The sequence below is a fragment of the Mchenga conophoros genome, linkage group LG4, assembly GCF_057382185.1.
Source record: "Mchenga conophoros isolate Kocher_MC1m ecotype Shallow Benthic linkage group LG4, M_conophoros_male_GT1.1, whole genome shotgun sequence".
Lineage (NCBI taxonomy): Eukaryota > Metazoa > Chordata > Actinopteri > Cichliformes > Cichlidae > Mchenga > Mchenga conophoros.
Window position 1 is genome coordinate 14,589,252 of NC_140529.1, and position 23,505 is coordinate 14,612,756.

General features: G+C 43.6%; 1 protein-coding gene across 4 annotated transcripts in view; it reads right to left on the bottom strand.

The window, feature by feature from the left end:
• The window catches only part of ep300b (EP300 lysine acetyltransferase b), a 30,747-nt gene extending 7,585 nt beyond the window's left edge, over positions 1 to 23,162 (bottom strand). Inside the window, exons 1-24 of one of the 4 annotated variants that reach the window (XM_085270574.1) lie at positions 20,993 to 23,162; positions 18,823 to 19,409; positions 17,661 to 17,840; positions 15,738 to 16,047; positions 15,181 to 15,294; positions 14,789 to 15,031; positions 13,856 to 13,961; positions 13,631 to 13,759; positions 13,376 to 13,493; positions 13,076 to 13,259; positions 12,780 to 12,857; positions 12,067 to 12,146; positions 11,772 to 11,930; positions 11,166 to 11,666; positions 10,660 to 10,899; positions 10,375 to 10,555; positions 9,655 to 9,806; positions 7,554 to 7,793; positions 6,676 to 6,764; positions 5,506 to 5,616; positions 4,171 to 4,227; positions 3,943 to 4,020; positions 3,411 to 3,478; positions 388 to 538 (exon numbers count right to left, since the gene is read on the bottom strand). In XM_085270574.1, coding sequence (XP_085126700.1) covers positions 388 to 538; positions 3,411 to 3,478; positions 3,943 to 4,020; positions 4,171 to 4,227; positions 5,506 to 5,616; positions 6,676 to 6,764; positions 7,554 to 7,793; positions 9,655 to 9,806; positions 10,375 to 10,555; positions 10,660 to 10,899; positions 11,166 to 11,666; positions 11,772 to 11,930; positions 12,067 to 12,146; positions 12,780 to 12,857; positions 13,076 to 13,259; positions 13,376 to 13,493; positions 13,631 to 13,759; positions 13,856 to 13,961; positions 14,789 to 15,031; positions 15,181 to 15,294; positions 15,738 to 16,047; positions 17,661 to 17,840; positions 18,823 to 19,409; positions 20,993 to 21,086 — 4,250 coding nt within the window. In that variant the 5' untranslated portion in view covers positions 21,087 to 23,162. The remainder of the gene's footprint in view (positions 1 to 387; positions 539 to 3,410; positions 3,479 to 3,942; positions 4,021 to 4,170; positions 4,228 to 5,505; positions 5,617 to 6,675; positions 6,765 to 7,553; positions 7,794 to 9,654; positions 9,807 to 10,374; positions 10,556 to 10,659; positions 10,900 to 11,165; positions 11,667 to 11,771; positions 11,931 to 12,066; positions 12,147 to 12,779; positions 12,858 to 13,075; positions 13,260 to 13,375; positions 13,494 to 13,630; positions 13,760 to 13,855; positions 13,962 to 14,788; positions 15,032 to 15,180; positions 15,295 to 15,737; positions 16,048 to 17,660; positions 17,841 to 18,822; positions 19,410 to 20,992) is intronic. The other 3 variants (XM_085270576.1, XM_085270575.1, XM_085270578.1) reach the window with 3 other exon arrangements.
• Positions 23,163 to 23,505: the final 343 nt, after the last annotated feature.

Sequence of the window (23,505 nt, forward strand, 5' to 3'; positions counted from 1 at the left end):
ATTACAAACACTGATATAAAGAATGATACCGATAACATATCAGTATCAATATCCACCAATATATCCGCCACACTGATATATCTGCGCTAACTATGTAGAACAGGGATCAGTGTTTTCTCACACTTTAAATCATTTTTCATTGTTCCTGCAAAACTGACAAACATGATCTTAACTTATTACCCTTCACTTACATTTTTTTATGCACATACTGATATTTTTGTTAATACATGTAATAATATGTAGCACCTCAAAACTTTCACCTACCAAAATCACAGCTTACCGTAATAACTCCTCCCATAGCAATTAGGAGTTTCCATGGATTCCCACCTCTAATCAGTAATTATGTTCCCCAAAAACCTGCAGCAGCAGTGAAATTTAACTGTTTACCTGGACTTCATTCCCGGCTTGACTTCAACCACCTTGTCTGAGACATGGACCACACGAATGGTGACCTCTCCAGACTCGGGATGGTTTTGCCGCTTGATGTAGTCGTTCACGCGAGTTTCTAAAAAGCTCCCCAACTTGGTTTGAGGAAGCCCTGCGGACACAGAGAAACAGGTGTGACCAAATAACAGGGCTGAGAGGTACCACTATTCTCACACTGTAGTTTTTGGTGAACAAGTATTTTAACTTCTTTATTTGTGAAAAACTGGAAGCAGCTGTGGGACAGAGCCTTTTTCTGACTTCATTCATTGAAAACCTCCACCAACAAATATCTACTACCTTGTATCCAGGAAACAGACCTCCATACAACACATTTCATCAGCCTCACTCCAGTATAATCAATCTAATCTTTTGTCCTCCATTTGTTCAGTTTCCTCAGGTTTTTAAAGCACAAACTGCACACCCCACAGAGATATGGGAGATATCTCAATGAATCAACTCATTGGTGCAAAAACACCACTTTATGTCTGCCAAACGGTGTTACCGATGGCATTATCATATATTAAACTAAAGATAAGGGAACAAACAATGTGTTTTTGTGACAGGCTGCTAGTAACAAAGTGTTTAAAGTAGGGGTGGAAATTTAACGCATTAATTGCAATGAATTTGAAAATATAACGCATTAAAAAAATAATGCATTTAATCGCACTTTGAATTCCTAGCTAAGGGGAATTTTTGTTGATGCACGATTTCCTGGTATACCGATTACACTGATGCACACATCAGAGCTACAAAGCATCAGAAGAAAGCGCATTGCTAGGACTGATGGGAGGCAAATTTCATTTCAAAAGACTACCTGATCGAACTGGACCTGAAAAAAGTCAGATGCAAGGACTGGACTGAAAAAGCAGCCAATGTCCAAAAACTTTGAAAGATGAAGAAACTGCTGCTCAAGACCACGAAAACGCAAAAAACTAAAGTCAGGACAGTCTGGATCATTGGAAAGCAAAGTGTAAAGAAATGAAGGGAAACTCAGGTTTATGTATAGGATGGCATTTCTAAGTTAAATGTACTTATAAAAACACTGAGAAATCCCTTCTTTCAGCATGGATGACTAATGCTAACCAGGCATAGTTTTCTGGGTAAAATCCAAATCTACATCAAAAAACAAAAAAAGAGCCTTGCTGGCAGCTTTCTTTACTGTTTTTCTGAGTCTGCTGGTGACAAAAACAACACCATTCTAGTAACTTTGCACGATTTACAGTTCAAAATAATCCTCATTTATCCTGCAGTGTATAGCAGGGGGGTAATGCTGAACAGAATTGCAGAAACGGGTATTTAAAAGAGTAAATAAATGAATTGCACTATCATACTGTCTGCAATAATACTGGTATAAAGACATAAGGTCATATTAATGCTATGACAATGCCATAGATTTACACTCCCTACTGCCTGCAACAATTAGATGATCTGAGCATTCCTAAAAACTGTGTCAGATGATGACTGAAGTGCAGTGCTTTTCAAAATATACAAGAAACGTGTTCCTGCTGAAGGTGAAAACAAACTTGTTTAACCACTTGAGGCAAAAACCAGGCTACGAAGGAGGAGATACTAACAGCTGCTGATGTGCAACCCAGATGTAAACAAAAGAGCCTGCCGAGCACTGCTGGTGCTGCACTCCACATGACAGGAAGAGCATACAGTGGACAGAAATCACTGATGCGGTTACATACTTCGAAGTGAGGGCTTCAAGCAGCTAAAAAGATCAAAGATACGACAACCCAGACAGATTTTCAAGATTAGGTTACTTTAGTTACTGCTGCCTCAATGTCCAGGGAAAATACGACTTTGGCTACTTTTGTGCTTTTAATCTCAGCCTGATCTTTTTGTTAACACTATTATCGTTTTTCTTTTAAAAGGAAAAAAATAATGAAATTGTGGACACAAGCGGTGGAAATAAGCTTTCTCCAAAGGGTGGATGGGCTCTTCCCTAGCATAGGGTGAGGAGTTCAGTCATTCAGGAGGGGCTCAAAGTAGAGCCGCTGCTTCTCTACATCGAAAGGAGCCAGCTAACGCAGTTGCCTCTTAGGTAAGGTGTTCGGGTTAGGGATCTCCTACTGAGAGCAGCCCCCCCCCCCGGGGGAGACCCAGGACACAATCTCCCTCTTGGCTGGCCTGCGAATGCCTTGGTGATTCCCCAGATAAGCAGGAGGAGGTGGCTGGCAAAAAGGAGGTCTGGCCTTCCTTGCCCCCGAAACTCGATTTCACATAATTGGGATAAAATGGCTCGATGATTTATTGTTTTGTTATTTTAGATTTTAACTGTGTTTCCTAGTTTTAGACTGGTCGGTCAGTCTAATTTTTTGCCCCTCATCTCTAGGTCACACTTTAAATGAGGAAGTAGAGGGTGGCTGATATTGCCTTGAAATTATATCACTATTTCACGACAATAAAGATGAAAAAAAATATATATATATACTGAAGGTTTTATTCATGCTTGCGCTTGAAACATATATTAGTGGAAGTAAATCAATCCTTACTGCCGGTGACACAAACCTTATTTGTCTAGATTATTTATCAAGATTGTTTAACAGGTGATGTAGCATAATGTAAACATAAAGACAGTCAACATTGATTTTATTCTGTGGCAAGTTTTGGTACATTTTTTAAATTATATACATTTTTCATTTATCTTCTAAGAGAGGCATTGAATTCATGTGAAGAGAAGATTTGTACATTAGCAGGAATGCACACCAGTGTTATAACAGTGTGAACGCAGTGTTATGTTTATGTGACAGTGCAATAAAAACATTTGTCACTACAATAAATATATAAAAATCAATGACCAATCCTGACACATAATCACAAATCTCAGCACCGATCAAAATAATTGTCCAAGCCAATTTTCTTCTGATTAGTTGCCTCTCTCAAACAGGTGCTTTATTAAAAATATGTGGGTAGGGCGAAGAAGAGAAGCAGAGGTGTAAGGACTAAGCATTAGACGAGCCCAGCTTTATTCCACTTACTTTTGGCGGCGTATTTGTTTTCTTTCCGTGTCTTATTGGCCTTTTTGAGACAGCTGTCACAAACAAATCTGGAAGTGAAAATTCAACGGTTAGATTTGGAGGTTACCATCAGCTCTGTCACAATAATCAGCAGTGACAGTGACAAAGCGGCTCTAATCAAGACATGACTCGGCCTTTCATGCTAGTCCTCCTTTCTTTAAACAACTCTAATGAGTGGGAAATCACTCACATCTCTCAATTAAAAACAGACCACACATGTAGGGAGGTCAATCTTGGAGGAATGAGTCTCTTTGCTACGGGACTGCCGCCACGCTGTCAAGCATTTTTGACACCCCCACCCCGATGTAGCGTTTGAGATTTAAAACCTATTTTAAATCAGCAGCAGCTGGAAAAGTGAATGTCAGACCCAACATTTGTAGTTGGGCATATTAAGTGATTTTAGTTAAAAAAAAAAAGAATGGAGATTATATTCCAGACCCAGTCACGCAGAGAGCGTGTGTGTTCGCGTGTGTGTCTGTGATAGCTGGCTCACCCTGACGGCCATATGGTTTCATTATGGAGGACGCAGATCTGGTGCATTTTACGGCCGCAGTCGATACATTCCACAAGTCTGAGCGGGGAGAGAGCGCGAGGAGACAAAAGACAGACGTTCAAAAGTTAGTACAGTGAAAACATCACACCCGAGGAAATAACCCGCTTGATTCCTCGAGAACCTTTAACACAATAATGGCTCTCAAATGAGTTAAGAAGGGCTACATACAGCTCGGGGTCAAGCGTGTCGTTCTTCTTCCGCTGGAACTGGTCTTTGTTGATGGAGCTGTGGGAAAAATCAGAAAGAACCAGCTGTAATCAACTCAGCCCTCTGCAGACTGCAGGCTGCATTTCCTTCATTCGGAAATGTTTACAACAAATTCAAAATGTGCCCACTGCCTCAACACTTCCCCTCTACATGCTCTCATCCTGATCATCGGTCATGGAAGACAAAGCAATAATAGGAAGCTCTTCTAACCCACAGAGCCGCCACAAACTAATCCTGTGCAGCTCAACACTGTTTAATCCTACAGGACTCACTGTTAATTATCTGGACCATTTTCTCGCTCATTCAACAACTGGGTCAGTAAATATCAGGACTAGAACTTTGTGACTGATTATTCCATTATTCATTTGATCAGTAAAATCTGCAGCCTGTTTCCTAAGCTGCAAGATGACACTTAGCGAATGTTTTGCCCAGGCTGAGCTCAGTTTACTACCATGTGTGATAAGTGTGTGGCATTGGTTCTCATTTTGGCTAACAGAAAGATTCAGGACGATTATGTTACAGTGATATCAAATACAGACGAGCAACAAATCCACACCTAAGAGAAACACAAAGACTTAAATTATAAAAAGGAAAGAAGTGAAGCTTCTTTCAGCAGATTTTACACCAGAAGCCCTCCCGATCTTGAACTGGAATCTTATGTGTGTTAAGCAAATGAGTGAATCACTACAGTGTGGCGCCACTAATAAAAATGCAATGCTTTTACAACAGTAACATTAATTAAGAAAAAGCAGCTTGAGGAACTAAAAACAAAACAAATAAACAAACAAAACAAAAAACTGCAGCTAAGCTATAGGTGTACACAACAGGAAACATTTGAGTGCCTTTTTTTTGTGCAGGTTTATTTCCAAAGATGTTCCTCTGCGGAGGCATCGCTGCAGAAAAGCTGCTCTGCAGTGTTGGGAGACACTGATGATACCATTTAGAGGACACAAACTAACTTTTAAACTGTATTTTTGATCACTAAATTATATTTTCGTGACGTAATTTAGTGCTGGTCGCTTGCACAATAGTCTTTCACTGCATTCACAACAACCCTATCAAAATCAGTGTGTTGAACTGTGTTTCACTCAGGAGGACAGAAGCATTTCTTCTTAAAAAAAAAAAAAAAAAACTAAAACAAAATAAAGTTTCCAATTAGTTTTCAATAAATTCACAAATATATTTGATAGCCTAAAGAAAAGGAGTGGGTTTCAAGCATTACACAAGGACCTCTGAGATGAAGCAAGCTGTCTTGTGTTGTGCGTTGCATGAAGGAGACAATGTGATGGTACTCACGTCTGAGGCTGGGAGGGGTCATCCCCCAGGGAGACACTCTCGCCTTGGATTTCGTTGAAACACTTCTCACAGAAGTGATACCTGTCAGCAAGAAGCCCATATTTTGGTGAACTACACCGTTCGTCATCAGCACAGCCAATCACAGAGAGGGCACGAAGAAGCAGCCGCCAATCAGGGCAGGACAGGCCAGGGGGTGGACACACAGGAGGAGGCAGAGGGCAAGGTAGGTCGTCGCCGGCAGCCAATCGTGATGCAGGGTTTTTGTGTGGGCGGGTGTTTTGATTTTGCGCGTAAATTTCGGAGTGGATGATTGGTCACACCAAAGCAGGCCAATGCAGACATCACAAGCGTTAAAAAACACAAGGAGGGAGAGAGGGGAAGGAGAAGGGAAGGGAAAAGGGAGGAGGGAGGGAGATGGGGAAAGGGAGGTCAAAATGAATATAAAAAAATAAAAAATAAAAAGCGTGAAATAAAACGTTACAGATCAGACGGAGACGATGAAGGGAGGGACAGAGGGAGGAGGGGTCGAGGAGCATGGAAGGAGAAGGATGTGAACAACAACCAACAGAGGACAGAGAGCCAAGGCAAAGCAAAGATTAGCATCAGACGTTCAGTGATAAACAACAACAACAACATTACAGCAACATGAGAGACCACTAGGAGCTGTGGAGGAGGAAGGGAGTGAGGAGTCTCCATACATGAAAAGGTGGATGAGGAAAAAAATTAATTATTAAATGGTAAAGCAACAGAGACCCATCATCCTTTCTGGTCATTTATAAAGTGGGAACCTTTCTTCTGGTGACGAGCATGACACCACCACCACCTCCTCCCACTCTGCTCATGACGGTACATTTTAGAAAATGTGAAATCAACTTGGTTGTGAGAACAGTGGTGGAACAAATTTAAAAAAAGAGGAACTGTGCAGGACGACGGGAGCCCACTTTATGAATGACAACAACATGGAAATTAAAGTGGTGAAGTATGGAGATGGTGCCAGGGTAACCATTTGAAGCCAAATTAAAACTCATCTGTGATTGAACTGACTGATTGATGCTATGCTGTAGGAAATATCAGTGTGAGGAATACAACACGACACATACGAGGTGATCTCATTGTCACAGCAAAAAAGAAAAAAAGAAATGAGAACCAAGTTCTGCCGACAGCCCTTACCTGTTCTGGTAGCTAAAATAAGCAGCATCACGTTGGATGGTGCATAACTGTTTTCCATAGCAGCATAGCGTTTGGGGGGAAAACTCAAACTGCAATGAGGAGACAAAAAGAAATCTCATATGAATAAATGTTTAAAAACACACACTAACACTAGATGTACCAGGTTTACATAAAGTCACAGACTGTAAAAAAAAAAGGAAAAGATGGACTTCGGGGTCTTTGTCTCCAATGGCAACCAGGGGACAACTTATCTGAATTCAAAACTAACTAACACATTACATTTCTTTGCTCCCTTTTCAGCTTCTTCTAATCCTATATCCTAATCCACGCAGTGATGCGGAGGATTTGTCTGAGTGGAGAGAACTAAGGTTATTATAATTAACTAAAACTAAAGTAAAACTAATATTAAGATGTGAAAAAAAACATTTTAGTTAACCAAAATAACTATAAAAACTAGACTTTAAATAAAATAAAACTGAAACGATTTTGTGAACTTCAAAAACTAAAATTAAAATGCAGGAAAAATCTTTAGTTTTAGTATCTGATAGTTTGGTTACAAAAAAACAAGTATGTGTTTAAAAAGTTGTGTTTTTATTGCAATACCTGCCTCTGACATATGCCCTCCATATAGTAATCATTAAAAAGACTAAGGTTAACACTGAACCTAATAAAAACTAAAATGCAACATTTTCAAACAACAAAAACCAAACTGAAATAAGAAAACCCACTCTGGAAACTACCTGAAGCTCAACTAGATTCAAAACAAAAAAGGTTCTATTCAGCAGGTTTGATCTGCAGAAATGGTAGATAAAGTTTTTCACTTATTAGTCTACACCTGCAGACACACAGGAATGATAAAAAACATGGTTCTGCCTCACCTTCCTCCCACAGCAGTACCCCAGGCCCTGCATGACGGGATCAATCTCCGACTCGAACACCTCAGCCAGCTTGGAGCAGTACTTGTAGACGCGGGAGGTTTTGCGGTTGTACAGCCAGGCGTTGTTGAACATCAACCAGATGTCCTCTATATACTGCCACGGCTCCTGGTATTGCCCCGTGTCCAGCTTCCGCTTGATGGTCGACAGGTCCATGGGGTTCTTCACGATGTCAAAGTAGTCCTGGTTTGGAAGGGACGCCGTCCAGGTAAGAATGGCAAGTCAATGTAAAGTTCAGGTAGTTGAGAAAGATTTAGAAGCAGGGAGAAAGGAAAGAGCAGCGAGATGTGGGAGCATTTGATCACCCAAGGGAAGAGTTTGAGAGATGGGGGGAAAAAAAAGAGTACGATCAAGGTCATCGTCGTCGTGGTCATCAGGTGAAGGTGCGATGACGGCGTCGCAGTCAACCAGGCGGGACCAGAGTAGGGAGAGAAGAGGGTGCAGGGGGACAATGTTGTTGAGCGCTGTAGAGAAGAAGGTTCGCGTGCAAACAGAGAGACATGACAACTTCTGCCCTCCAGCTCTCTGCCTTGCACCCTACTTTAAAAGTCAAGTCCCTGTCTGTGCTGTCAGCTCATACACCCATTTAAACACTACCTAAAGATGACATATAAACATAATGCAAATGACACCCAGTAATGTGACTGCAAAATTATTATTTATCAATTTGCTTTGGGAAGTATGTTGGCTCATTTTGCCACACAGCCGGGGGGAAAATGAGTCTCTGGGTTGTGATCAGGGTGCAAAACCAAGAAGAATAGAGCAGCGGCAAAAGCAACAAGGCAGACAGAGATAAACTGTTTCTAGCAGCCGAGTGGTCGGCGTCAGCTATGCTAGCAGCACGAGCGGCAATATGTTGGCTGAGTTAAAATCAACAGGGCTGAGGTGAAGCAAGTGAGTGTGAGAGGAGGGACGACTCTCTGGGTTGTTTTTCTTTTCCTGTCTTAGGCATTCTGCTTCTCCTCAAACTAAAGCACAGTTTGAAAGGCAGAGAGGGGTGTCAGAAGAAAGGAGGTCCATCGGCTCTGAGTGAAAACACTCACAAGAGGAAAAAAAACCTGATAAAAACAAACAAGCAGTGCCTAATTTGTATTACAGGGCCGAATATATATCACAGCAATGTGCTATATTTTGTTTTTTATTAATCCAAACTATTGTAAGTTACATTCCCCCCCAAAAAAAAAAGAGCTGAATGGTTATTCAGCAGCAGAAAGTTACATCCCTTGAATGTGGGTGCTCCAGAAGGAGATGTGAGCCAACAGGCTTGCTAATCACTGCTGTTTATTAATGTTCATATTTGCAGTGGGAGGACAGACACAGTTGCTCCGATTCAGAGTAAAAACATCCTGAATCTTATCAAGTAGTCTTCCCTCCAAATTGGACCCACTGAAGGTCACCCACCTCTACACACTGCCCACCTGAACACCGTTACACTACTACTGGTGAGGAACTGAACTAGAAAGCTAGCAATGGGACACTACCACGATGATGATGATGATGATGATAATGATATATTTAAAAAAAACATTTTTTGAAGCAATGCAACTTTAAAACTTGATGTCAAATGGCAACAAATTAAAATACATAAATGAAAGCGACTGGCTCGTGAACTGCAAATCATCCAGAGTGTATCCCGTGCAAAGTCTTTATTTTTAGGTACCGGTATGTGTAATATTCTTTCAACCGGTTTTTTTTTTCTTCTTATATTATGAAGTTTTTAAATATGGAGTTAAAATACATTTCAGCTGTTAATACCTTTTGATGTTGTTTCATATTAAATTTGCATTCATAAGAGCCACTGCTTTCATTTACAAATGGCAAAAAGTAGCATACAAATACAAACACGTAAACATATGACATGCAGTGGGGGGAAAAAAAAAACAAAAACCATTGAGGTAGGAGTACAAAGTAAAATTAAAGTGTGGGAAAAAAAAATACGAAAAGTATGAGAAAGAAAAATATTTAAGATGGAAGAAACAAAAACAAAAATAAGCTAAATTTTGAGAGGAGTTGAAGCAAAATGGCAGCCAGTGCAGTCCCTTACCAGGTTAGTTTTGTTACTAGTTCGAATACGTACGGGTATTCCCAGTAACTGGGGGTCCACCGGCTGACGGAAGGGAAGGGACTCCGGGTCCTGCCGGTACAGAGATTCCAGGGTGGGCATCAGAGCCTGACGCAGCTCCTCGGGCTTAAAAACTGGAAAAGGAGAATCAGTCAGGGAGTGGATCAGGGAGCGGTCAGTAACCCCCCCCCCCCCAACTGCATTATTAAAAGAGGACGTCTTGTGCTCATTTCCAGCTCTGTGTGTTTATTCTTTAATTTATTCATTGTTCATTTTCTTTCTGTCTGATTTTTTTTTGGGGGGGGGGGGGGGGGGGGGGGGGGGGGGCAATATTTCCTAAAAAGGGGGGGAAAGAACAGAACCACAATAATTCAGGAATAATGGGTGCAGGCTTAAGCAACAGCTTGCGTGAGCCTACCACTCATACATAATGCAATGTTTTGCATATTATTCTGTGGTATGATGCACAACACTGTTAATAAGCTACGACAGCCTTCGCTACTTCACATTCACAGGCCAGCACTGTCAGAAACAATGATAAAGTTCACAGAAGTTCATCTTTCTCCTCGAGTAGATTCATGTGATTTCAACTTATTTCTCTATGACAGTGCTTCACATGAGTCACAGTTTGTGGTTACACAGCTGTCACTGTGGAGATGCTACAGCTGTTAATCACTAACAAAGACAACAGTGGACGCTTACTTTTCTTCTTGCTCTGAGTGTTAGCTGGGGAGCTGTTGGTGGCTGCTGACCCTGACCCTTCCTCTTTCTTCACTTCTGGCTTCTTGTCTTCACTTGTCGCTACTGATGATGACACACAAGATGAAGACGTGTCCATGGGCTCTCCTTTACACCCGTCTCCTGATGGCTTCTCTTTCTTTATCTGAGAGAAAGGTTTGTGTGTCAGTTAACAAATTTCTTTATCAGAATGAAGACTAAAAGAAGACTAAAATAAAACATCAGGAAGTTCATTTTGAAGAGCCTCACCTCTGGTTTCTCCTCCATCTTCACATCAGCTTGACCCTTTCCCATCTTCCCCTTGCCGTCTCCTTGAGCATCGGCTCCTTCGTCGTCCTCTTCTTGTTTCTTCACCTCCATTTTCACATCTTCCTGGCTGGGAGCAGGGCCGTTGGCTGAAGCGAGCTGAGAGGTGGGATCAGTGCTGCTGGTGACTGATGCTGGAGAGCAAACCTGACCATCTGCTGTCAGAGAAGGCTTCGCAGATAGCTGAGGCAGAGCAGGCAGAGATGGAGTGAGGTTTAGAAAAGGCAAGTTAGAAATCACAAACGGGACACGTGCCATGTTATGTTGGGTTTACACAGTCATCTGCTAAAACTAAACATGATGATTTTTTTCCCATATTTCCTGTGAGTACAAAAAAATAAGAGTCAGATAGGGAACCAATTCAAAACGAAAGGCTCACAAAACTTAGTCTTAGGGAAAGAATGTGGAGTAAGAGCAGACAAAATAAAGAAAGACTCTAATCTGCTCACCGGGGTCTGTGGCTGCTGTGATGGCACGTGAGCATTCTGATTCAGCACTGAAGAAGTCTGATTTGTTTGAGGGCCCGAGGAGGCCATGTCCCCAAGTGTCTGCTGTTGAAGGTGATTAGCTTTCTCAGAGTTCATCGTGTGCACTGATGGCTGCGGCTGCGGGGCTTGCTGTTGCTGCTGCTGAGGGTGCTGGGGATGGGGCAGCTGGGGTGTGCTGGGGGTCTGCGGCTGCGGGGTCTGACAACCAGGTAACCTCGGGGGCGTCTGATGGGGTTGAGGTGTTAAGCTGCGTGCTGGTGACGGGGAGTTTGTTCGCATAGGCGGACAATGAGGGAAAGCGTTGGACTGGTTGGAGGATGGAGGCAGGTTAGGCAGAGACCCAGTGCCACCAGCATTCACAGACCCCATAGAGCCTACGGGGGCTCCGGAGCCTGGAACAGAAGGGGCGGACTGGGGAGCGGGGCTGCTGGCTGGGTGGGATGGCGGTGTTGACATCTGGTTCTGATGCAGAGAGTAGGACACAGGATAATGTTTAGTCATCCTCTTTGAAACTTTATCATTCTAAACTTGTTACAAAGTAATGTCACTCTTCAACTCAGTCCTTACCGCATGCACAGCATTCTGTGTTCCTGACTGATTCATACCAACGGCACCAGCACCAGGACCAAGTCCTGGACTGGACCCAGGAAACTGGCCTGGAGGGAGGTACTGGTTCTGTAACGGTGTGGCGTTAGGCTGACTCATCCTCGTTGTTCCTATACCCATCTGGAAACAAAACAAGTCACGTAAAGTCTCATGTAAGCTCTTCTACTGCAGTTAGAGCTTTTCACAGCACATGAGTCAATAAATGGTATTCATATGAACCCAAAGTAATGACAGAGAATGCAACAGTGATGCCAACCTGGTTCAGCGGAGCAAGAGGAGGCGTCGACCTCTGACCCATCGACTGCATCCCACCTATCTGACCAAACTGGTTCATTCCTAAAAAAAAAAAAAAAAAAAAAAGGACAAAATCGAGGCATGTGAAAACACTTTTCACTGGGCATTGCTGTAACTTGCACTGGTTGGATATATGCAGACATATTAAAGAAAGTGATATAAAGAGTAAGTATTTCCTGGTCGTGGCAGCGTGTAATCTCATTTAAATTTGGCTCAAACTTTTTCTGAAGATGTTTAAGCCTTGGTTCACAAAGATTAGAGTGATAACCATATTAATAATATAGATTATCAGCAGTTTATATAAGGACATTTTTTTTGGTAGAAAGTTTGAATTAACAAAAATAAAAAGCTACAGACTTTGCTTAACAAGATTTAACATAAACTGCTGGCAAAAAAAAAAATGGCAAAAATGAAAACCACAAACAAAATTCGGCTCACCTCTGATGATTTGGGATGGCAGCAGAGAGAAAGAAATAAATATCTGCACATAATTTGGGTGAACCAACCCTCTAATGTAGCTCTCTGCTAAACATTTCCACAATGGGGGAAAAGCCATATCTACTTCCTGATTTCTAAATTTTTTAAATACTGGTCTAGAACTCCTGTCTAAAATGAATACAGTATATGACATTTACTCAAGAATCCATTGATTTTAAGTCATTTATACTTGTGTACCTGCTGGATTCTGCATCCTGTTGACCATCTGATTGGGGCCGGGTGGTCTGACCATGGATGGATCAACGTGAGGCCCATCTGACAGAGCAATAACGAGGAATCAAAGTGAGCGCCTTGTCTACTTCAAAATTACACCTTTGCCTCTGGACTACATTTCATTTTTGAGAAGGAAATTTTGTGTTTTGTATCTTGTACCAGGCAAAGATGTGACTGGTGGCAATCAGTTTGATTATTTGTATGCCAGCAGTATTTGTAGACGAGTGTCTGACTGAGGTAATAACATAATGTTTACTCACTAGGTGGTTGCCCCGGCGGCATGGGAGGTTGTCCCATGCCAGGAGGCCCCTGTGGGAGGCCCGCAGAGGGTATGCCAGGCTGGCCAGGCATGATGCCCTGCTTCTGGAGCCGCGTCCTTCTCTTCTCTTCCAGCTCTTTTTGGATTTTGTAGATCTTCTCTGCCAGCAGGTGGTAGTACTCCGCCTAGAAGAGTCGCAGCAAGCGGATTTTACAGGATAAATCCCAACAGCACATAACACTAATGTATGTAAAGTTATTTTTTCTATATCTGCCAACTAATAGTCACACTGGATTCTTACCCTGCTGTTGGCTGACTCATACATATCCCCCTCTACTTTTCGAGCGTAAGCCACCAGATTATCCATCCGCCGGTCCTTCAGTGCAGCTGGGTCAGGAGTGGGGAAGATGGCCTGCACACTGTTCAGATACACACACACACGAATAGGAAAAATGTGCATCTACAATTACGTTTACACCGACTGTTGGAAATAACTTGTTTATTCATTTCATTGCCTCTGTTCTGTTTGAACGTTTGCAGGACACGACAGACTCACAGCTTGTGGACAAGGTGGTTGCGGAGGTCTTGTGTGATGTCTTCATGCCAAGACTTCCTCATGCCTCCAGCAGAAGGTGAAGTAGCCGTGGGCAAGGAACCAAGGCTCCCCACACCATCATTCATCAGACTGAGAGAAATGACAGATGAGTTAGTTAAGGTCTCAGCCAGCGCAACCCGAATGAAAAAGTAGTAAATAGATGTGGCCAATGAAAGGCAGTCTGACCTCTGCGCGTTCATACAGTTGTGCAACATGGCATCTGGCAGTAGCGAGGAATGCTGGTTGGAGGTCTGCACCCCAACTCCACCGTTCACTCCCATAGAGTTTCCCCCTGGAAAGAGAGGGTTTTGGAGTTAGAATAGAAAATAGGAAGTAGACTAGTGTTTACCTTAGATTTTAGAGTGTACTCACACTACACTGTCTATATCGTGCCCTATCACATTTGTCTGATAAAGCCAGGTTGGTCTGACTAGTGCGATCACTGCGCACCGATCCCAGTACACGGTTCAGTTGGACCCATATATGGTACGCATCTGGTGTGATCGCTAACCACGCCAAAGCATAAAAACGTCACGTTTTTACAATGACAGCTGGCACCATGGAAATCACTGTTAAATAATTAGCAAACCTTTAAGGCACGTGAAAAGACCGTTTCTCACCGTTTATAAAAACGTCTCAGCTTGAGCCACAAAAATCACATTGTGCTCTAAAAAAAAAAAAAACACTCCTTGAAAGTATGTATGTGAGTGAGTGAGTGAGTGAGTGAGTGGAGCCGAGATGCCCAGACAAACTGAAGTGTACTTGGGTCTGGATTGTTAAGTACAGTGTGAATATAGGCGGGGAAGAAATACAAACGATGTTAGCATAGACTGTTGCATTCAGCGTCACTGAAATGTAAATTAAACTTCAGTGGAGAACTGTAAAAGATTAAGGAGGAACTAAAGAACACTCAGCATTCACCAAAGACTTGTAAAGTTACATGTTTAGGCCTCTTTCATAACACCTGAGGCAGCGCCAGCAACTGATGAGAAGTTCTGAACAACTTTAAACAGCTCATTCGAAGTTTCCGAAAAGCTCTACTTAAACATTACAGGGCTGCTTAAGTTGTTCCCCAAAGGTTAAGGACATCATATTCCTAGCAGGTTTCTATATACTAACCCATGCTGTTTACAGTCCTAATCCCGGGCTGTCCCTGCAGCCCCTGGTTTGGCACGCTGGCCTGCGACGGCTGCTGTGGCATCTGGTTGCCCTGGTAAGTGAGGCCCAGTGCAGCATAGGCTCTCTCTATGGAGCTGGGGTCGATCTGGTTGGGAGGGTTCAGGTTCGGTGCGTTGGACTGTCCTCCTGGCACACCTGAACCCAAGGAGTTCACTAAACCCACCCCAGCACTGTTGCCCAGAGCTGTGGCAACAGGAGAAAGAAACAGAGGTAACGAGAGATGAGTATCGTGAATTCTAGCCCACTGTGATGCACTTTATTGTTTAAATTAGAAATAATAATTAATTAAGGAATTAATGTGCAGATACAGCCAAAGTCTGAAAAGGACTCACGCTGCTGATTCCTCTTGTCCCCAGCATTTTTCAGTGGCAGACAGACAGGACAGTCGTGTCGTGTGCAGTTCTTCCAATGAGAAATGATCTGTCTGGATGAGGCACAGTGCGCCACTGGAGGAGAAGACAAGAGTGAGGAAATGTTTTAGAAAAGGAAATAAAAGATGAAGAGTAAAAAAGATGGGAGAGCAAGTGGAGGGAAACGGTGTGTGAAGAGTGAAGGCAAGAGATGATTAACATGACAAGGATGAACAAAAAAGCAAAATAAGAGCCAAAAGGTAATAACTTATTATATGAGTCACTCAGTAAAACAAAACTACGTCCAGATGGAGACTCGGTGAGACAAGGAGAGGAATTACAGTAAAACAGCCAGCTGAAGAGAAAATAACTCATCCTGATAGAGAAAAACTGGGAGGCAAACCAACAGGGATTAAAAGAAAATATGTAAAAGAACAAGAGAAGGGGAAAAAAGTGTTGCAGATGCATGACACCATCGTGTTTATGAGATAAACCACACACCATATAAACTAGCCATCGGTGTAATTCAGCAGACTCACCCTGGCAGGACTTGCCAAGCTGGCAATGAGTCATGTGGTTCAGCACGTTCTTCATGGTGCGACAGTGAGGCAGGTTGCACTGTCGTACCTCTCCGTTGGCCTGCTCCCTCCGCTGGCATTTGTGCGCGTGCAGCAAGAGGACCAACTGCTGTTGAATCAGCTTCCGCTTCTCGGGGTCTGCAGTAGGAGGTGTGGCGCCGGGTCCCGCCCCCACAGCATTGAGTCCAACCTGCACCCCTCCCACTGCTGCTGCTGCCCCGCTGACCGACACACCGCCAACTGGTCCAGGCTGCTGCTGCTGAGGAGTCGTCTTAGGATGGAGAGTAGAAAAGAGGCACAGGCCACATTAGAAAGATTATCCACCACAAAATGATCACTTTCAGTAACCAATCTTATAACAGTTGAGCACCTAGCAGCTAAAGATCCATGCTGCAAGAAGTCTCCGAGCATGGATCTTTGAAACTGCCGTTTTTGCCATAAGTTTCAGAAGTTTAATACACTCGGTAAGATCAGGTACTTGATTCAACAATCAGTAAACTAATATGGGAAGAAATGAGGAAAAAGTCTATTTCTGAATAATGCTTTCAGCTATTTAATAATTAAATACAGCAGAAGAATCTAAAGCACGAACGAGCCTGCTGAAAAGCACAAAAAAGGCCAGTTTTTAATTAGAGCCAAATGGTATACAGCATAATAAGTAACTCTGTAATGTAACCGCAGCAGAGCAGGTGACAGCGCCCAGCTGACTTCTGATCATCTCTCTTGGCTAATGATAATCAGTGCAGAACATCCACCTGCTCATTTAATTGGAAATGTGAATGAACTCAAAAATTGGGGGCAGCTCTTACACTCAAACACACAGACTAAGTTAACAACCTGCAGTGAGTCACTGCTATCTGACACTACACTCCTGAGGCTTTTGGTTGATCTTTATGATGATTCATCTCTGTGAGATAGGTGGGATTATTATAAAGGTGATCTGAGCTACTTATTTACCAAAAACTCCCTCCACCACAACTGTGTTCATTAAGATAACACGGGACACAGTTATTTAGCAGAGGCAGCCCATCTTTTCTAAAGAGGTAATGACAAAACAAAAACAAACTGGAAGTCATCAATGAGACCTACAAGCTGACTGAAGCCAAGTGTGGAGACTGGGTGCTGAGATCGAGTCAGAAATATGACCCCATCCCAGTCTGACAACGCACCAACAAAAATGGGAAAAAATGACATTCAAAACTTTTAAACCCCCATTATTATTATTATTATTATTATTATTGTTATTATTATTATTATTATTATGTGTCAGCAAGGCTCAGTGTCAATGTCATCTCAGCTGCTACACTGTCTGGAAGGGAGTAAAAGACTTCTTGTACGACTGCCAGTGAAAGGCCAATATTTGAAGAAAAAAAAATGCTCATCTGGACACTGCCTTTCTGAGTAATTAAAGGCACAAAATAAAACAAATTCCCATCTGGCTCTCAAACTGATCTAGTTTATAAGACACATCATCTAATCGCCTCTGATAGGATGTGTTGCAAATGGCAAATCTCAAAAGCTGTGCAATCATATATAGCAATGTAAAGTTATTGAAGCAGATCTGTAAAGAATAAGGTAAAAAGTTTAAGCTCTCTGGCGTCTACTTTTCCACCTCCATACATTTGCCAGTTGTCAATATTGGAGGGAAAAAAGCACCGGAGGCAACGATAGTTGGTTTTCAGCCTTTCAAAGGATATATTTAATACAGTAAGGATGACTGTGAAATACCCTCAACACTTTTTCTTCCAATCTGAATCTCATTCAATATTTGGTTTTACTTTGAGTCATTCAGAGTTAAAATGTGTGTTTAATTTGCAGTAAGGGCCAAAAGGCTCCTATATGGGCTACAGAGTTTTAAACAGAAGAAAAACCAACAAATCCTACCATCCCAGACATGCCTTGACCCGCTGGTGTCTTCTTCTCCATGCTAAACTGGGCAGCCATATTGCTGGGGAGGCCTGCTTTATTCTGGAGCTGTGGGCCCAGCCCTGCTCCAGGCATCCCCTGGCCAGGGGTCTGGCCGTACGGACCGCCATAGGGGCCCGCGTTGGCCATCATATTCATCTGGAGAGCGGTGGAGAAAAGGGTGAGGGGGTTTAAAATGAAAAGAGGGGGAGGAGGAGACAAGACAATGTAAGAAAGAAGTGTGATAATAAACAGTTTAAAAGGTTACTTTACTTTTCACAACATGTACTATAACCAGACAATCAACACATTTAGTCACCTTTTAAATAACATGACTGTCTGGTTACTGTACTTCACCTCCCTCTCCAAAATAAACTTACGACACAGACATGATTTATTGCCACCTCTTCGACTTGGAAAACAATTTCAGTATCAGCGATGGTCTTCAACATCTGGCCAAACTATTCTCTTATCACAGCAGCAAATCACGGCCTAAACTTCAGTGAGAGTGAGCCTTTAGTACCAGCACTGTGAGGTGGGTGGTAACCTGCTGCCATGTGTAAGTGTCTAATTGAACTGCTGATCCCTACTTACAAGCTCAGAGAGAAAATAAAGCAATTTACTGGGTTTAACAGTGCGATTTCAAACAAAGCTGCAGGCCTGTTACTCTTGAGAAAAAGTCCCAGAGACGCAAACTAACGCAAAGAAGTAATCCTTGTTTAAAACCATTTAACCGTCTTTTCCGATAACGTCTTTACGCCTCTAGAATAAAAATCACAATCATCATGTGGCTAACAAGTCACCAGCAAGTGGGTTAACCATCGATACCACAGAGTAAACTGTGATGCAGCTGTACATCCAACATGTAACCGCATTTCTATCTGCACCTGTGCTGGAGATGAGTAGTTTTATCCGAGTGGCAAGTGCACAGCTTCATCTGCCTACAGCTTTCCATGCTCTAATCAGACATATACCTCCAGGCTTCAGCAGTAATTTCAAACTTTCATATTTTATATCCATGTGAGGAATTGAACTCTGACAGGTACATCCCAAAACTGTTTAACCTGCCAGTTTGACCAGTTCAATCTCTTTGAAAAATAGTATTTTAAACACAAATGAGACTTGCTTTGAGTCTGCCTACCTTGTTCAGTGCTCCAGGCTGCTGTGGTCTCATCCCTGCCTGACTCCCGGCTCCCATTTGCTGACCGCCTTGCTGCTGATGTTGTAGGCCATCTGGCAAAAGATTACTGTTGCTTCCCATGCCAGCACTGCCGGGGTAGCCCATTCTAGGTGAGCCATTAACAACCTGGCCCCCCATCAGCCCCTGCTGAGGCTGCTGTCCACCATTACCCTTCTGGGCTCCCACCATAGCTGCTGCCCGATTGTGCGCTCCAACCATGCCGACCTGCTGCATTAATCCAGCTTGCTGCGGCTGGCTCTGGGGAGGCATGCCTTGAGGTCCTCCAGGGGCAACGCTGACACCCCCCATCATCCCCATGGATGCCCCAGATGGCGTGCTATTAGAAGTGGGGCCACCCTGCTGTGGTGCTGCTACTGCGCGCAGGAGCTCAGACAGCTGCTGGTGTTTTGCAGCTGCATCCTGACCACCTCCTCCTCCGAGGCTGCTGTGGAGTTGACTGGCATCCCCTCCGTTAGTCAATCCCAATTCCGAAGAACTGATGAGCTCGTCTGGGAGGTCATGCTCCAGTTCAAAGAGTGAACCGAAATCTAGGCATACAGGAGGAAAAACAGAATTATTACCAGCCAGAAAACTAGAGATTTTGTTAACAGGGTTTTTGTGTTTTGTTTTTAATAATCAACTATTAGAGTGTATAGGCAGGAAACAAGACCAGCACTAGCTGCCTCTCACAGCCTGGACCTCTCCCCAGAGCCCCAGTTTGTGGTTTGTGGGATGCCACACATGGAGTCGGGACAAGGCGAGAAGCCGCAGAGGTAAACAGTGCAGCACCTTGGAAGGTGTGTGAATTTGAACTGCAGTTCTATGGTTCAGAGGAACAAACTGCAGAGACGTGGAGGAAGTCATATCTACTGCAACAGGAGGCACATTAAAATCATAACCCGTTTTTAAGTAGAACTTTCATTTAAAAGTGACAAGAGCATTACCTACATTTTTATGGTAGTTTATGAGCTGTTGGCACCTCACTAAACTTGAAATTCCCATAATGACTTCTCACTTTTTGGATCAAATACTTCCAAAGATGTATTTGCACTAACAGATCCAACTTCACATACGAGGTGATACACGTCCAGTTGCTCTGCCTGCGACACGCTTTGTTGTTATTATATAGAAAAAAGTGAGCTGCACCAAGTGCGGCGCAGCGTCGCCGTGTAGCCAAACAATGGGGACAGAGAACCAGAATGGGCTCTGATAGTACGACCAAAGAGCTAAAAGGAAAAAGGCCTCTGAACAAAGGGCACCAAAGAAGATATGTCAAAGTCTGTGGCTTGCTTACTGTTTCGTTTAAACCCGGCAGCAGTGAGAAAATTAACAAAGCTGTAACTTCTGCGGGACAAGGACGCTCTGCCTAACTTATTCAAGTCGAACAATAGCTAGCTTGTATATAACAATAGTTTATTAAAAACCCAGTATGCTTAGCGCTAAAGACACAATAATCATACCGCAAATGGTATTTCTCTCTCTAGAGTCACTGGTTATCGACTGATACTCAAAAAGACTTGTTTCATTGAGGTTTTTGTCTTTGCTAACCAGATGCAGGGCTCAGTTGAGCCGGTCTGGTGGGTTTATCTGCCTAGCTACTAGCTAGCTGCTCGGCTACCCTCACTTTCTCTTAAAGCTGCCTCGGAAAAACCCTATCTTTCTCTAGTTTTTATCGGGATATCCAAGAAGCCTGGTGCTTAATGTGTCGGCACTTTAATTCTTCAAACTACTCAATTCAAAACTACCTCTACAACTTGAAGCAAACCGGGCTGACTCGCCTCTTCCATTGTTTGGAGGTGGACCCTAATAGTTGCTGCTAGCTAGCCTGTTGAGGCTAACGCATCAAAACACAAGTGCTGGAAAAGTTGTTCCTGTCGCCACAACTATTACCATGTTCCCCGATTAGCGGCCAAAAACTCTCGGATTAAGACTTTAAAAAATAAACAAACAAACAAACTCCCCAAGACAACAACATGTTGCTGTTCGCAAGCAGCAACTTTTGAGCATGTCAGTCAAAGCAACTAATGCAACTCTGCAGGGACTCCGAAAACTGACCGGCAATTTACACACACCTCACAGTGAAGCTGGTTTATATTTTATCCAGCCTTAATAATGCATGCCAAATAGTTACCATTTCCATCACTGGCAGACACCGAGAGAGCAGGAGAGGACAGCTTGGGCCTCTTGGCTGAAGGCGGGCCGGACTCCAGAACATTATCGGCCATATTTTTTTGGAAGAATTAAAAATAAAACGCTTTAGATCCACGGAGGGCAAATGCAATCCCCCACCCCCTTTATTTGCGTCTCCCAGTCCTTTTAAGCAACCTTTCTGATCGTTCCCCCACCGCTCGGGGGGACGGTAGGGGAGAGAGGCACAGCAGTGTTGAGTTCTTTCAGTTCTCCCCTCTCGTTTTTATTCCTCTGCAGATATCAGTCCCCCTCCCCAGTCGGAGATTTTGTTTCTTCACAGATTTGAGCAGCAGCAGCAGGAGGAGGAGGCGGCGGCGGAGGTGGGAAGGTGGAGTCGGCAAAAAAGGCAAGCGTGCGGCCCTCTGACAACCTCATGTAGCCTCTTCTGCGACACAAAACCCGTCCCAAGATCTGTCCTCCAGGCTGTACTCAGTCCTGCCCGGCATAGTCGGCGGAGAAAATCTCCGTTTCAAATCCGAATCGCTCCAAGCCGGGTGAGGGGGGTGGAGAGCAATTTGTCAGGGCACAAAAAAGACAACTGCGATCCAGCAAACAGAAGCCAGGAGTTGTTTTTTTCCTCCTTTCTTTCAGTCTCCTGTGTTAACTCCAGGAGCCAAGCTCTCTCATGCAACAGATTTCTCTCCTCCTCTCTGATCGGACCTCTCTCAGTGCCACCGATTTCCCTCAGAAGTAAAACGAGGCAGTGGACACGGTTAAAGTTGCACTACAAACAACCTGCACCAGTTTTAAAGTAGCTGAAGAAATTAGTCAGCTGCACAGAGAGGACGACGCGCCGGGCTTACGGTTTCTCGGGTAAAAAATAAGTCTATCGCGGCTGTATATGTCTCACTACATATAACCCAATGATAGAATTCGTTGTGTTCTGCATGTACATGCCGACTTGTTTGTGCACTTAAGTGTTTGACCATGCAAAAGGCACTGTAGTCAGAAAGAACAGGACTCGTATTGCACGTAGTGGTTGTTGCAACCCGCTTGCGCGAGATGTCTTGCAGTCAGCACGGCTGCAAACAGAAGATCTTCAAGACCAAAAAAGAAGGAGAAAAAAAAAATCACAGTTCTTGTGCAATCTCCCACATGCACACTTTATCTCTCCGTACACTTCCCGAGGACGATCACAGCGCAAATTTCCTATCAGCGGGCAGTCAGATTGATCCAATCAGTATTTTTCCTCTCTTGCAGAGGACGGTCTGTTGGGTTACTTATCTTGTGCTCCACAAGAGGTTCCTCTCCTGGTATTTAAAAAAAAACACTTTAGAGAAAAAACCTCAGATTAAGTCACAAATATCGTCGCTTTTAAGGATGTCTTGGCCACGCGTGGAGGAGGAAAAAAGAAAGAAAAGCTCTGAAGCAAAAGCAGAGGATCAACGGCGACTGGAGAAAAATTGATCAAAATCTGACGGCTATTTCGGAAGCGGAAAGCTTCAGATCGGCACAATTATGTTGACACCCCCTCCTCCTTGAAATATTTTTGGCTGACAAAATCCTCTCATTGACTCTTTGTGATGGTGAATGCTCCCCCTCCGCGTTGATCCTGGCAGTTTTCCCCCCCTTCTCTTTAAACCCGTCTTTCTTTCCACCTCTCTCTTCTGCCCGGCAGCAATTTATTTATATAATTGTCTATGCGGGCTCTCTCCTTCCTCCGCGACGGACACATTATGATTTTTCATGTTGATGTTTTCCCTCCTCTCTTTTTTTGGCAGGTTTTTCCCCCCCTCGTTATGAGACACCGTCCTCTTCCGCCTCTCCTCCCCGTCTCCGCTCCGCAAACACCCCCTTCCTAGGATTTTTTCGGAGTATTTCCTTCTCATGCATACATATACACATATATATGTCACCGACTCGGTTTTCCCCCCACTGACGTCTTATCGGTTTTCGTGACGCTTTTTCTCCCCGGATAGCACGGACAGGATTCGGGCACTCTTTCGTCTCCCGGCGGTTCCCGGAGCGGCTGTCGTGGGTCGCGGAGTCGCTCCTTCTCTCGGTTATCTCCTTCTGTTTCTGACGGTCTGTCCGCACAAACAAAATGGCGGCTTGTTGTTTCTACTCCTCTGATACGGGGGGAGGGTTTGAGGTACAGCAACATTAGGCGTGAAAGGGGGGAGGAGGGAGCGCGCGACGACGGGAAGAAGAGGTTGTCTTCGTAAATGTTCGGGAGTGTCCGGAAACCGGTTCTGGGCTCTTTTTTTTTCTCTTTTTTTTCCCCTTTTTTCTGAGGATTTTTGCCGATTTCAATCTGCAGAGGACAGTGGCGCTCCACTTTTATCTCAGTCAAATACAGCGGCTTTCACTACAGCGAAAGTGGAGAGCGACTTATTTGACAATAATATTGAAAAGTACAGTTTTTAAACAGGGGTGCGTCCAGAATTTTTTGGTGGCCATATAGGGGCCGCTAAAAATATTGGGGTGGCACACCAAAAACAGAATTTCCAGTTT